Raw genomic sequence first — 15,290 nt, forward strand, 5'->3', positions numbered from 1 at the left:
GTCACGCTGATAATTGTTTTCGAAGCCCCATATTCAACAAAGGATTCAGACGAACCAGGGTCTTACTGGTATACTTCAAGGGAGTAAACTTCCAGTCAAGTAAAATCAGTTTTCTCAAAGGAGCATGCAATTGAATGCATCTGAATAACTCTTACCCTTATAGTTTGGGTGAACACGAGGCGCATACACTCCAAATTTGATGAGGATGGGAACATTGTAACCAAGGCGCACCCACTCTACCACATGTAGAGGAAAGAGGTTTGGTGTGGTGGCTTCCTTGGACGTAGGAGTGAGATTGCAGCTCAGCTCTGCAGAACCCCCCACTCTGGCATGAACCAACGATGACACACCTTGAGACACACCTGTAAGGACAACAGCATATCACCAGGATAAAGCACAGGATTCACTGTGGACATTTGCTGATAGCATAGAAGGCAATAAACAGTACATGTGAATAAACAACATAAATCATGTTCTTTAAGGGCCTGGGAAATATGAGGCTTTTAAAGAGAGTTATAGCTGTCAGGGAGGCCAGATTAACCTCTCTGGAATTTTCTGGTCATTCAATCCTGTGAAAATTGTTCTCTATGCAGGGAATAGCTCATGAACGATAGCAGTAATATCTTTGGGGTGAGAGGGGGAACTTGACCACACAGGCAGCAAGAGATCAAGACAGAAAAGTTGGTGGGAAACAATTGAGAAAGAAGCAGCAATGGATCCATAAGTGCCTTGTTGAACTGGACCTCGAATCAGCCACTGAATATGACATCCCCAGAGTGTTCCCTGTTAAAAGCTGGGCCATCAGAGGGCATGTAAAACAATCATGTGCCATTTGGTGACAAGATCGTATATCTGCAAAGCCTGCAAACACACAGCAATCCCATTAGTGACACCTGGAGCAGTCTCCCCTCTCTCTATCTCCTCTCTCTCCCTCGCTGCCATGTGCTCACGTGGGTGTAGGCGCAACTGGGTGCCAGTGTTTGCTCTGCTACTCATCTGGCCTGGTGATTACTTAAATCTCTGAAGGGGGGGTAGTGGAGGTGATACTCTGATCCAGGGCAGCAGGATCCTCTGTGCTCTCTTTCCAGCCGACCTCCCACCACCCCCTGGGGTACACACATGGTCTGCGGACCAGCACAATCAATCCCACCGCCCCCGCCCCCCCTAACAAACACATGCACGCATACACAGAAGCGTGCCTGGGGTTGGGGGTAGCACAAATCCTGGATTGATCTAAATCCACACCCAGAGATATTATTTAAGTTGGATTTTGGCCCCGTTCTCTCTCGTCCCCTCATGTCTGTGCTGTAACCCCCCTCCTTTTTACTTTCCCCAGAAAGTCTTACAAAAAAACAAATTCATTTGAATATATGACATGATATCACTGTATAAAACATTTTATAAGATTCCACTTTTCAATATCACTTCATGCAGTTTGTGAAAAAACCAACTACACATTTTTTCCATAGCTTTGACAGAAAAATGTGTGAGTTAAATGTGCAAAATTCAACCCATTATTTGATTGAATTTAATTTAATGAAATCTGAAATTAATTTAAAACTTAACACACTTGTTAAAGATGACACATACTGTAATTATGCTACATAATATGGTAAAAGCGTTTCAAACAAGTCTTCAAAAATTACAGTCAACCATTAACATATTATAAAGCAACACCATCATGTAAATGTAAACAGTTTCACAAAGCAGATTTTCATCACAGTACTGTACATGTGCAAGTCCTCTTTACACATGTTGAGTCCATTTTCTATGTTAGTGTTACATAATTGTGTCTCTTTTACTGTTTTTGTATATTTTTTTAAGTTGGCAGAACAAATTCTGCAACAATTTGTAGAATTATTTGCTTTGCAATTTGCATTTTGTCAATAACAGTTTGTTAACAGTTTCTTGAAAATGATTTTATTGTTACAAGTGGTACTAAGTGCTTTGATGCAGACAACTCAGTACTGAAAAATGTCTATAAGTGTTTGTGAGAAACTCTAAAAGCTCAAAAGGAGAAATGAATTATGGTAATGCGTTGTAAATGTATGCAATGGATCCATATTTGCATTAGCATACTTACTTAGCAGACAGATGGCTACAGCAGTGGTGACAGCCTGAAGCCAGTGTCTCTCCAGTCCCATGGCCGTTTATCACGCTTCTTCACACATCTCCCAACCTGAAAGAGAAGACCACACATCCCGTTTACTCTTCAACAGAATACTACTGTACCATTGACGATTCACCGCTGCACAAGGACATCCCTCACATCCCCGCTCAGACAAATGTAATCCCTCGAGTTAACATCAACTCATAATCCAACAACTACATTACATTCCAGATGCTTTTTGGTTAATAAATAACTGTATTCTTTGAAAACACTTAATCCTCTAGAAAATTGCATGACTGAACTGCCTGAGTTGGATTATGGCAAATAAGCTATTCCAACAAGTGCTACACATAGACAGTGGGACATGCAATTGCTGAGAGTATGCATCCTGTGGAGGTCTGCCTGCATAGGCCAAAGTGTGTGTGCGTGTGTGTGTGTGTGTGTGAGGGCGTGTGCACGTGTGTGTTTGTGTGTCCATGCAGAAGACCTGTACAAGGCTCTAAGTGTATGTACAGATTAACCTGATGCTTGTGATTGGTCCAGCTCATCCAGAAGGTCTTGTCTCGCGCTAAATAGGCTAACAGCCATTGACAGGTGACACGAGCAGCATTGACAGGTGTGTCTGCACAACTCCAGATGTTTCTTATTACCAATGCTTAAAAAAGTAACTTCAGTTGCATAAATAGACTTCTATTAGACAATATGCTTAAATAAACTAGAATTAAGTCGACTACAGCACATATCAAGCAGCCAAGGGCAGCAGGTGCAGTTCACCTGATTTTCACAGTAAATGCACAAACAGCTCATGCAAGCGCACCAGCACGAGCCACTGATTTTTCATCTCCTAATAAGCCCCACAAACAGGGCTCCACTTACACAAATTATGGGCCTACTTCACAGTCTGACCAAAAAGAACAAATGCAGCAATTCATGAGGCCCTCCACCTCAAATTGGATTGGAGGCACAAGTTTAAGTTGTTGCCCTTCAAACAAATTATAAAACCCCATCCCCTCCCCTTAAGTCACTCCATTCAGTACCCCTAATACCAGCTTATTACTTTAAGTTCATTTAAGTAATATAAGGAGGCTATTCTTGGAAAGCAGGTAGGTGTTAGTTATTAACTGCTGATATAACCACAGATGTGCTGCAGAAGCACAGAGTAACTGAATCATTTAAAGGAGCTGTTTATCTCCTAGTGGCAATGATTCCACTTCAGGAAACAAACAGCCCAGAACAGAGCAGGAGAAAGATGCATTTAAGTCCTCGCCCTTGATAACTTAGGAATTAACCTGTTGCTAATGAAGCTGGCCATGAAGCATTGTAATAATTTTAGTTTTACACCTTTCCAAAACAAGCAAAAAGACAAAACCAAGATAACACAAGCACTGAAGACAAGTGGGACAAAAACACATTGGACTGGAGTTGGCTTTGCAGTAAAAGCTGATGAAGAGGGGAGGGTGACAGGACACAAAATATGCCTGGGCAGTTTTTGCATGACAGAATCATTTCAGTAAAATTTTTGTAATGGTGAAAGGATTACTCCCACCGAGCAAACATTATTTGCTCAGTAGGGGTATAGCAATAAACAGGACTTTCATGATATATTGGAAAAAAAAAAGAAATAAATCTTTTCAGTCTATCATTTGTGTGTCACCTCCAGCAGTCAAAAAAATGATGGAAGTGATTGCACATCACTGCATCATCTTGGCTGCCATCTTCACAGTCATTTTAATGACGTGACAGCAAAAATAATGAGAAAATCCCATCTTATATATCTAAAGTTCCAACTCATATGTGGACATCAAGTAACTTTTGACAACCGCAAAACATAACAAATCTTGCCTTTGCTCCTGCCTCCTCCATTGTGCTTCCACTCCAGGATATATGACTGGCTTGTGGGAACAGACAGACAGGGCTGTGCCCACGCTGAGGCAATATATTACAGAGGAAGCCTAAAGGGGGCTTTGTCTGCAGGTGCAGAAGTAGAGAGACGACAGCCAGGTTATTTCCTCAGGCAGCTGAGAAAAGTAAGGGCCATTTACTTCATATGTACACAGAAAGGGCCTAAAAAAATAAAGAGTGCAGATGTTCAGGGTGTTGCAGTCAAAAACAGTTAAAAGCAGCACCTTTTGCTATTTATACGACTGCAATCTGACATTAGCACTTGCAGAACTGTAAGCAATTGTGATTTGAATCTAATAATTAATTTACAACTGTGGATTACAGCTCCCATGTGAGGGCATACACCATACAAACTTGTGCATGTGAGAGGTGAGAAGGGTTTATTCCTACACACTAATCCCCTCACAAGGGTAACTGAGGGAAAGTGGACATAATTAACTGTTTGCAAGTTGCACACAATAATACTAAGAGACATTGACGTTACAGAATATGTTAGAGTGCATACTTCCTTCACTTGATATGAAGTTGTGCAAATGGGATGGACATCACCAGTTAAACAGACAGAACTCTTGTGATCTTTTACACTCTTATAATGAGATTACTGGGATGTGTAAGGTTTTCAAAGATAAAAAGTGACAACAAAAAAGCTCAAAGCTCAAATACCTACATGAATGTAGCCTTCACATCATGAGTTTAGAAAAGGTTATTGAGGGTAAGCAGAAACAACAAGGAAAAACCTTGAAATTCCTGCCTCAGCACAAGGCATTTAGCTCTGTAACGTGAGTTGACACCGCTGACTGGTGCAATGTTACACTGGATTTCATTGACACAAATTGCTTTAGATCTAGTCAAGTCTTTGCCTTCTGGACAGAACAGTTCTAACACCCAGACTAATCCTGCCCTGCTGCTTTGAGTGTTAATAGTGTAATTGAATTAGAGATCAAATTGGGGAGTCAAATCAAGGACACTCTGTCATCTGGCTGTGCAGTGATCAATCACTGGTAAATCAAGTCACTACACACTTCAGATTATTCTGCCTACTGGGAATCCACAGTCTCTGCTGGTGGAGATAACATGGCCACTTTACTTGCTAGAAAGCTAGTAGTTTGTGTATTCCACATTTTCTGGAGACTTGCCTCAGCAACTTGGGCCTCGACCCACCAAAAAGAAAAATGATGTCTCATGCACTTTTATATTCAGGAGTTATAGATCAACCAAGAGACTGGCTTTCTGATCTCCTGTGCCTAAAAAGTAAATTTACAAAAAGACTCGTACTCTTCAAAATTCAAATGTCATAAAAAATTAAGCAAGAAAGGCATTTCCAGAATCAGACTCTAAATTGATGGATGGACGACCTTGTCTAAATACTGTCGTAAAAATCTTTTTACCCCATTTTCTTGCATTAAATCCAAGAAGCTGATTCCAAGCTGTCAGCTCCAACAGCTGGTAAGCCTAACCTCCCCATATGCATATCTGTATCACACTAGAATAAACTGATCGTGAGGCATAAACTGAATAATGCAAAAGTGAAGCTGTCTTGTACACTTGAGGGATAATCAAATCATTGGTTTCTCCTTTCACTCTAACGTCTTGTCTGACACACGAAAAGCGCAACACAAAAACTGAACTTTTGACCTGAGGTGTGTGAAAGTGTGTGTGTTATCCGTCATTACCTAGGCAAAGCCACCAGTGATGCTAGTGACAGATACAAGCCTGATAAGCAGCAGCATTACTCTCTTAGTAATCCTTGTTAATCCTGACAGTGGCCGTCGCTTCAGAGCAAACCAGCCTGTAGCAGGAAGCACAAGTGTGACTTGAGCAGAAACTTTGAACGGAATTGAACAGAGGAATCTCAAACAGAGGAAGAAATATCACACAACCAACCCACAGCAAAGACAACTGATCTACACAAATGCTACATGAACCACAGCCATTGACACAGGAATAGGTTGTAAACCACAAATCCAACCTTGACTGGTTGGTCCAGCCTACACATCACAGGAATCAATTCATGGATTTTTTTCCCTGGCACCGCTACCCAATTTAGAAACTGTATTGACAATTACTTTAACTAAAGGAAATGAACAGGGCACACACTGGGCACAAGAGTGGAGCCCTAGTCTCGTGAGGGGAAAATCCTACTGTATATGGATTAACACAGTGGTCGTTGGTAGCCTAACACGTAGCGCTACAGGGAATATAAATACTGAGTAGTAGTCAATGTACTAGTAGTAGTAGTGAGTAGTTTTTTATTTACTCACACAGAGAAGCTTGGACTGTGTTACCTTCATTGTGCAATGAAATTTTGTAGCGACCGATAATTGCTGAAAATTACACAAACAAGTCGTCTATGTGCTTCAATCATGAGTGAAGTGATTTCATATTTTGTTCCCCAGGATGACGTCAGATGGTCCAGAGGTCACAGGGGAGCAGAGAGTGAACGAGTCTAGTGAAAACTAAGAGGCTAACATCCTCCTTTTAACTCCTGAGTCTCTGTCCTTTCCTGCCCCCAACTCTCAGGGACAAGTCAGTCCCATAAAGCTACTTTCAAGACACGACACTGAGAGGAACCAAGGGTCAAAAGCCAAAGGTAACAAACTGAGCTGCAGTCCAGTGTTGAAGCGTGACACTGGGATTTATTTCAAAACCTGAAGATCAATGAGACATCGTCGCCATTGCGTATTGACCACAACAGACCAAAAGTGTTAAAGCTAAAAATATTAGCTGATTTGGTTCACATTTCTTCATTTGGAACAGCTGTTACTGACCAGATTTAAAGGGCTCTATCAGACAGGGTGCCACCAATATACTGTATATATTCTTTAGTATCCCATAAGATTCAGTACTGTGCTACCAACATGCATTCACTGTAAAGGACTACAGACTCTATCTTGACCACTAATAACACAGCAATCTGTGTTTAACTCATGAATAATACATTTCTCAATGTAATCACTTTCCTTCCAACCGGACAATGTGCCTACAGGGCACAGTTGGACACATAGGGTTTTGAACAGTGCACGATAATAGTGAAATGTCAAGGCCCTCTAAATGTTGAAATGTGTTGGACATTACTGAGTTAAATGACTCCTGAGCTGGTACCTGACAGACAGGCAAGGAAAGCCCTGGATGATATGCTGCACCTTGACTTAAAGGATTCTGGGAGAAAAATTCAAAACTGCTTCTTAACATAGCTGTAACCTTGAAAATAAGAACAACAACCACAAAGACTGACTTATTTATATTTAGTATTTGACAAGAAGACCAGAATGGAAATTTCACCAGTGAACCCTTTTGAGGAAATAACAAATTTCAAATGTGACTAAACCAACCTGCAATCTGTTAAAGAATGAAAAAAAGCTTATATTTATGAAAATAAATCGTGTTGCTATACAGTCCAATAGTCCAACACAAAGGATTGCAGGCATCCTGAGTGATGTGTGCCTCTGAGCACCTCACGTCTAACCAATCAGCTTTAACAAACACAACAAAAACAAAGAAAGGGAAACACTCAAGCAGGGAGTATATATTATGTAAAAAGCACAAGACAGCTGCACTTCTCTATACAAAACATCTAAAATTAGGTTATGTCCATTACATTGCACCATGCTGCGGAGCAGCAGGCAAATAAATTGTGTGGTCCATATGAAACAAAAACCAAGCTATGAGCTCTTTATTTCTGTACCCCTACAGTGAATAGTGATGCTCAGTCCTCCATGTCACCATCCAGACATCCTGCAAAACAAAACAGGTGCATCTTTTGTCTGACAGGGAGTCTGATTTTAACAGAGTGTCCTGAATAAAAAAAAATATAAAAAGCACTATTTTGACTGGCTATTGTTCTCACCATTTTAATCCAGAATACAGAGTTCAGTTTTGGGTCATCGCAGTGTGTTTAACCTGTTCACTGTGGTTAACATGAAGAAAAAAAATCTCCCACACTCATTCGGAGATTTCAAGTGGTGCATGTGATACACAAAACATAAACAAAAGCTTAAGGTATTGTGGTATTACTACAGGACATTTTACATGGAATGGAGACTAATGTTACAGCAATACTGTGGGTCTTTAAAATAATATTTATGTGCTAAAACAGAAATAAAAGGTGATGAAGTAAGGTCACTGTTGAATCACACAGGCTCATTTTAAGTGATGCAGCAAGAATACCGCAGAAATATCATTGATTTCTATCCAAGCAGCAGATACAGTGTGTTACTGATGTATTACAGACGGGATACAAACTACTTGATGTTTTCTATGTTTAGTTGAAGGGCCTGTAGAGGATGCTTTGCCTCTGCCAGCGCAGCTCCTTACCTTGCTTGAGGCACTTTTCACTTGAAGCTGAAAGTACAGTCTTTCAATCCATTGGTGCTCCTCTTTTAGACCCGCTCTGCAGACCAAATGTAGTCGTTCAGCTCTTTCTCTTCAGGGAGAAGTTAGATCAAAACATGCGATTTTAAAAATAAAAAAGAGGGCGGTGTTGAATAATGCGCAGGTGGTCACATTTTTGTTCTCAGTCCGTGCGTGGATGAAAAGGAAAATAAAATTAGTCCTCGACATCCATAGCTTCCAGGCGTCCTAAAAAAATATTTTCTGGTTTCAATAAAATCCATTCACCCAGGCCACCTTCATGGGTCCGATATCAGACCACTTGAAGTCCATTTAAACTTTCCACGCCTTGGCTTTTATGTCCGCAATCTTCTTAGTCCGAACTTGCCCAAAGTAGCTTCAATCGTAAGTGAGAGTTTATAATGTTTTTCATAAATATATGTAGAGATGGCTCTGGGTCCAGGCAGTGCGCATTTAACATCACACAGGAGCAAGTTTCATCAGCACACCGCGCGTTTACTTGGAGCCGTGCTGTTGATACTCTCTCCGTGCCTCCCCTCCCATTATTACCACCCCCCTCCCACTACAGAGCCACTGTCAAGCGCCACGAATACAACCATTACACTTCCTGTTACACCTTTCAACATAAAGTCCTGGCTAAAGACCATGGATAAAACTGGAGGAAATACAGGTCCATTGTTAAAGGCGTAATTTTGGGCTAAAACAATTAGTCAAACAATCGATTTATCTAAGAAAAATAACAATATTTGTTCAGTTTTCTCCACTTTAGATGATTACATATTTCATACATTTATATATTACATATTTGACCACTGAATGGACAAAGCAGGGAAATCTCACAATTTCCTAACATTTCATGAACTATAAATCAGCGGTTATCTCCGTTACTAATAACTAAGTTAATCAATATTCAGTTCCTGGAGGACTTTACAGAGGTCACAGGCGTGAACACTAAACTTGATTAGGCCTAAATTTCACTTAGTTGCTTCAGTTTCAGGGTCAATTCAGGGACAATTACTTAAGACGAGACTTAAACAAAGAAAAGTCTGAAAACCGTTTTAAAAAGTCCCATCATGTCAAGTCGTACCGGGAGCGTCGTCCGCCTTTATACTGAAGTAAAGTGTGCCAGCTTCCTCTACTTGGCCACCTGTCTCTGTGTGGCTTGATGCTGCTAGTGTTTTAGCGCCTCAAACAAAAGCTTCTCCGTGGGAAAGACTTGAGGGTGGTAACAAAAGGCAAACGCACACCTACGTTTGGCACAGCATCCAGCATATGTGCAACAAAAACATCTCTCACTGTCCAGTGAGGACATATAAAATACCACTAATGTGATGGAAAATGGAAAAAGGGCGCGATATGTTGTAAATAATTTATTGGGTTTTACCACCAAACCCACCCACCCAATGAGAGCTGACCACCTTGTTAAATACAAATAACAGAACAACAGCATTTATTGCAGCAGGGTTGGAGACGAGGCGCTGTTTCTATAGTGATACTGTAAACTTTTACAACAGCCACTTCACAGGGATGAACACTTAACATGACCTCACCGCAACAAACGACCCGGCTGTTTGGGTCAAGTGGGGAAATATATTTAACAAATATTCTGACAAACTGAGAGCCAGTGAAAAAGTGTGTGTTAAATCTGCATTAAATCTGTACCAAACTGACCCGCCATTACAAAACACTACTTTACTCACTAAGCACTCAAGTTTTAAGCTAACGTTAGCCTTCCGTTGGCTAACGACTGCACTTAAAGCTAGCAAGAGACAGCTATTCTCTTCATAAATGTTTTATTTTCCGTTAATAATACATTTATTACCATGGACCTATTTTGTTAATTTATTTGTTGTTGTACCCAATAATGAGTTAAGTTGGGAAACTGTGAAAAGTTTATTTTTACCTCTTTTTTTTAAACCTTACGCTGTCAGAGAAAATTGTAAATAGTTATTGCCATCTTTTTTTGTTCAAACTAATTAGGACGACCCTGCAAATAATTATAATTAGAAAAAGAAAAGGAGAGATAGGGATTTTGTCACTTTACTATCACAGATTATCTTACCTCATGACCACTTCCGCTGATGTCCTCCTAAACTGAGCTGTGCATGACTCAAAGATGAGCCAGTCCTGCCATAGATGAACTGAGGTGGTCGGCTGGGTGTTTGGGGAGCATTTGTCTTGTCCACCCTGCTGTTTAAAATAGCCAATCCAGTGCCAGTCGGTCAGTCTCACCACAGGGGGGCGGTACCAGTCCTGGATCGACAGACACTGATTGGGTTCATGCCAGTGTCCATCAGGACCAGGGGTTAATGACAGGCCATCGTGTATTGATGCAGTTTATTTGGAGAAACTAAAATATTGTTATCTTAACACATAATTGAGATAGACTTTTATTAGCTAATAACAATGATTGTGCATTTATGATTTGTTTTGCGACATAACAAGTTTAGAAAGTAATATGATCTCAATTGTGGTTACACACTAATATACTACTTTATTCTTTTTATAGTATTGCCAGAATATTACTATACACTTATCACGTCTGTTTGTGCATGTCTTATGTGCCTGGTCTAAAGTAGTGTTTCTTAATTCTTATCTCATAGTAATATCTAATCTATAGTAATACCTAACACAATTAAACTCAAGGGTTAATGGAAAGCATACAATGTACCATTGAACAATCAAGAAATGCTTGATTGTTCAATGGTACATTGCCCAGACATTTAAAGCACAGATAACAGGAGCAGTACAACTGACCTCTGTCTTTTCTAAGTGAGTTTCTATGTGAGTGCATGCTTCCTGAAAAGCTAGACAGCCTTCAGAAAATACGTTTCTAAGCTTATGTGAAGTGTTAGATTTGATCTAAATCCAGGTAGTTTGTGGTTGGGGGCTGGTTGAGTGCGTACAATGGGTAGCAAGAAAGACAAAGAGAACACAAGGTACTGTCCTTGAAAACAACCAGCACTACAGCTGGTTGCCAAGCATCTGAAAGGATTGTCCAAGTGCAACCTTTACTGGCAGTGTGCTTTTCATATAAAATTATTCTGCAAAGGAAATTGAGGTGGTAGCCCTGTCTTTCACCAGCACACTTTTAAATTGTGTTGAAACTGATGAGTTGATAAGGTGGGAGGAAAGGTTTTCGACGCAGGTTATCAGAATGTCAGGCTTTAATTGCTTGTGTGCTTCCCTGTTTGACAATGTTTACTCTCACAGGCCAGGTGCACCATATGGAGATCAAAGGATTGGCATTAATCACATGAAATCCTCCAAGAAAGAACAACTCTGCACAGTGAGCAAGAATTAACTGGAGGATAAGGCAATCTGTGTTACACAGTATACTGATCATATCGTACACAAACCAATATCAGCCTTTTATTAAATATCCGTTATCTGCCTGACAAGATATACAACACAATGTATGAATTCTCTCTACCACTGAACATGTGGTTAGATCGGCTCAAATCTAAGAACCCACTGAAAACAATTTCAGTTTTATTTGGCATGAAAATTATTTTGAGAACTGTCTCAACATAAAGTGTCTACAATTAGCAATCCTGTTTCAGTACACAGGTAGCCACATTGGTTGAATTCCTCCACATACTGCATTATGTGGTCTATTGTACATCAGCTCAGGGTTACGTTATTGACAGTGACAGTGGGCCTGTGTAGTTTCTGTTCATTATGGGCCATTATCTGAATGAAATGAGTATGATGGTTATATAACGCTAATGTAATATATTTAACATACACATTAAAAGAACTCATCAAATCATAGTTTTATTAATTAATCCACCTAATAAAACAAATACACAAGTCAAACAGTATCTGATACTGATGTGGCTTCATTACAGCAGGCGTTGGCTACCTAGGCATCGGAATAACATCACAGTTTATGGGCAACGATTACACCTCATTTTGTTTGAAGGTATCACTACGTTCAGCACAAGCAATACTGTATATAAGTGCATGTGAGCTGAAGCTACGGTGCGGATCAGTCATCAAAGTCTGGGATATCATCATAGGAGTAACCTGGGTAGCCCTTTGATGCATAGTAAGCTATCCGTAGGTGGTAAATTCCAGGCAGGAAGACAAGGATCCCAATGATAAGGACAGGCACGGTTCGGTCTGTGTGCTGAAAGAGAGAAATCATGTAAGACATTAATTTAATCAAGACAAATATATTATGTTTCTGTTTTCTGTACCTGTGCTTTGAATAAGTACTCACTGTGACTTCAAAGTATCCAGCCAGGAGAAGGGCGCCAATGATGATTAACAGAGAGCCAATTAAAAAGAGGACTGTGGCTAGTGCTATGGCTTTGTATGGGACTTTGGGTGGGCTCTTTTTGAACTGTAGAGGAGGAGAAATATTTAATTAAAACACTTTTCTCAGACACAGCAGGCTTTATGGAGCACTGCCTGTTTTCCCACTCACCCACTAGACAGGCAAAATTAGTCTGGCTCACAATGCACTGGAACTTCTTGGTGAAAGCGAAAGTCCATGACTGGCTGACAGCTGTTTTCTATCAAAGCCAAATTGCCATGATAACATTGTGTATTTAAGGATGTTCATATCTTAATTAATCTTGGTGACTCTGGAGGAGCTTTTTGAGAAAACAACCTTGATGATGTCATTAGGGTTATCTCAGCTTACGCCTGGGGATTACTACAAACTCACTTATAACAAACTTATACTTATACTTAACTTATAACAAAAACCTGTGTTACAAACAAGGGACATCAAGTTTGAAAGCATTTACCAAAACTAGAGCTATATCAAGTTGCATTGTGGGAAATGTAGGATCAAAGGTTTTTGGAGCTTGACCCACACAAGGCACTAAGAGCCAGGAGATATCAACCTCTGCTGCTTCAGTTTTGACCACTCTTTTTAAATCTGCTTCTCACAAGTACTCCAATGTTATTAAAGTGCAATACTAAATCAATAAAGTGCCCCTTTAAGTTAATTACTTATCATTATAAGTCTAGAATTGCTGTTATGAAGTTCATTTTTTAAAAGTGGGTGAGCTCATATAATTATATTATTATATATTATTATATAATATAATTCATCGCCTGAGTTTGCTGTATTCCCCCCTAAAATAAAATAAAAAACCTCTCTTCATCCAACATGGATCATTGTGAGACAACCTAACAATGGCGGGTTGTGCTGTCATGCTGCCTGTCTTACCTGCAGGTCAATGTAGCCGTCATCGTCAGAGGCTAACCTGGAGTACCTAACTTTGCTGCTAGGAATCCCGTTGGACACGACGTTACGAGCAGGCATCTTCTCCAGCAGCCTGCTAGCTGTTTGTTTTCAATGAGGCAGAGGCAGCTCGGCTACAGAAGCGTTTACGACACTGCAGCCGTCATTCATATCATTCACAAGCTGTCAGCGTCAAACCACGGGAAAATATCACACTAGATCTAGTGTAGGGCCGCTACTATTTCCTCAATAGTACAAGTCCTAAGACGAGATCGCAGCGGGGTGTTGTCTGTTTATGATGATGGTACATGGAGCTTCCGTGTTTTCAGGACGCGTCTCTGTCTTGCGCATGCGCGCAACTGAGCGCTCATATCGGATATTATGGAAATCTCAATTTAATGTTTCTCCATGATGTTTTGTGTGCCGTGCTAGATAGAAATGCTTTAATAGCTTCATATAAATTCTAAGTTGTCAAGCTACTTCATTGTGATGAATTGTTTTTTTCCCAGTGGCTGCCACAAGAGGGCGCTGTCGAGTCTCAGCAAGATGATCAGGTGACAGTGAGCCGCAGACCCGCATGAAGATTCATCCTTTTTGTGTGGATGTTCATTTCCTGAGGTGTGAGAGAGATGCCAGCTTAATATCACACTGTGTTCTCTGAAGATAAAGTTTCTTTCTAGGCTGCAGATTTTGATACAGTTTCATTTAACAGAAGCGGAGACAGACAGACAGGCACACACACACACACACACACACACACACACACACACACACACACACACACACACACACACATACATTCCTGTCATGGTTGTTTGTAGCCACTAATGCAATCTGGTATTTCGCACATATTTATTTCACATACTTACTGGGACATTTTACAAAATAGAAATTGTGAGCACTGTAGTCCACCAAATGAAATCAGAGTCCATTATATCAAATTAATGTAATAAATCAACTACTTTTCTCTAAAAATTTCACATTAATAAGTCTTCGTGATGTCCATTATTCATAAATTACAATTTGATAATAATATTTTGAATAGGAAGAAGCAGCCTCAATTGTTTTTGTATGCGGCTTATCTCTGCCAGATACTGTCATCTCTCTATTCATGCACAGCAGTAACCTGGCCCGTGAACAACTGACCGTGAAATAGACAAAACACACAAAAAATAACATTTGCTGGCATAGCCTTGAAATGAATAATTAAAGCTATTTTGGGAGGTATATTGTCTTTTTTTTCCCTCCCTTTTTTTTAAAGAAACAATTCTTGTTTCTCACATTCCCCTGGTGGTTTGTGGAAAATTGAACTGTCACATAGACAAATATAGACTCTCCTGTAGGCAGAATTTAGATAGCTGGGCAGATAGATGTGATTTGAGCTTTTGTGCAGAGGTGCACACTCTATATTCAAGGATAAATGTCTATAGGTTGTAAATAGCCTCGAAATACACTGTTCTTTTCATGAGCAGTAATAATAAAGTCAATGCATATTCTTATTGGATGTGCTTGCAGCATCAATAATAGGCTTTTGCTGCCTTTAAAGTACTTGTTGGCACAGAACGAGTCTCAAGTGATCATTAGTACACTCAGTGACCTTGACTGCAAGTTGCATTGTTGTAGTTTAAGGCCATACTGTTGCTCTCTGGAGGGATGTAAGGCTCATTTGTGTTTTCATATTCCTGTTGTTTTTCACTGCATGTATGAATCACCATGCTGCACTGTATT

General features: G+C 40.1%; 2 protein-coding genes across 5 annotated transcripts in view; both read right to left on the reverse strand.

Annotated features, from left to right (window-relative positions):
- igsf9b (immunoglobulin superfamily, member 9b) overlaps positions 1-10,661 on the reverse strand; it is a 29,517-nt gene extending 18,856 nt beyond the window's left edge. The window contains exons 1-4 of one of the 4 annotated variants that reach the window (XM_071482463.1): positions 10,425-10,661; positions 8,327-8,402; positions 2,084-2,179; positions 156-362 (exon numbers count right to left, since the gene is read on the reverse strand). In XM_071482463.1, the coding sequence (XP_071338564.1) occupies positions 156-362; positions 2,084-2,144 (268 nt within the window). In that variant the 5' untranslated portion in view covers positions 2,145-2,179; positions 8,327-8,402; positions 10,425-10,661. Of the gene's footprint in view, positions 1-155; positions 363-2,083; positions 2,180-8,326; positions 10,392-10,424 lie in introns of those variants that run through there. The other 3 variants (XM_071482462.1, XM_071482461.1, XM_071482464.1) reach the window with 3 other exon arrangements.
- Positions 10,662-12,119: 1,458 nt separating this feature from the next.
- Positions 12,120-13,906, reverse strand: tmem230b (transmembrane protein 230b). The gene is made up of 3 exons (XM_071482465.1): positions 13,548-13,906; positions 12,588-12,710; positions 12,120-12,494 (listed from the first exon to the last, which is right to left on the reverse strand). Exons 1-3 carry the CDS (start codon positions 13,641-13,643, stop codon positions 12,354-12,356), a joined length of 360 nt encoding a protein of 119 aa, XP_071338566.1. The 5' UTR covers positions 13,644-13,906; the 3' UTR covers positions 12,120-12,353.
- Between the last annotated feature and the right edge of the window lie 1,384 nt (positions 13,907-15,290).

Source organism: Trachinotus anak, unplaced genomic scaffold (genome assembly GCF_046630095.1).
Source record: "Trachinotus anak isolate AG129_WGS33_773 ecotype Australia unplaced genomic scaffold, CSIRO_AGI_Tana_v1 ptg000008l, whole genome shotgun sequence".
Lineage (NCBI taxonomy): Eukaryota > Metazoa > Chordata > Actinopteri > Carangiformes > Carangidae > Trachinotus > Trachinotus anak.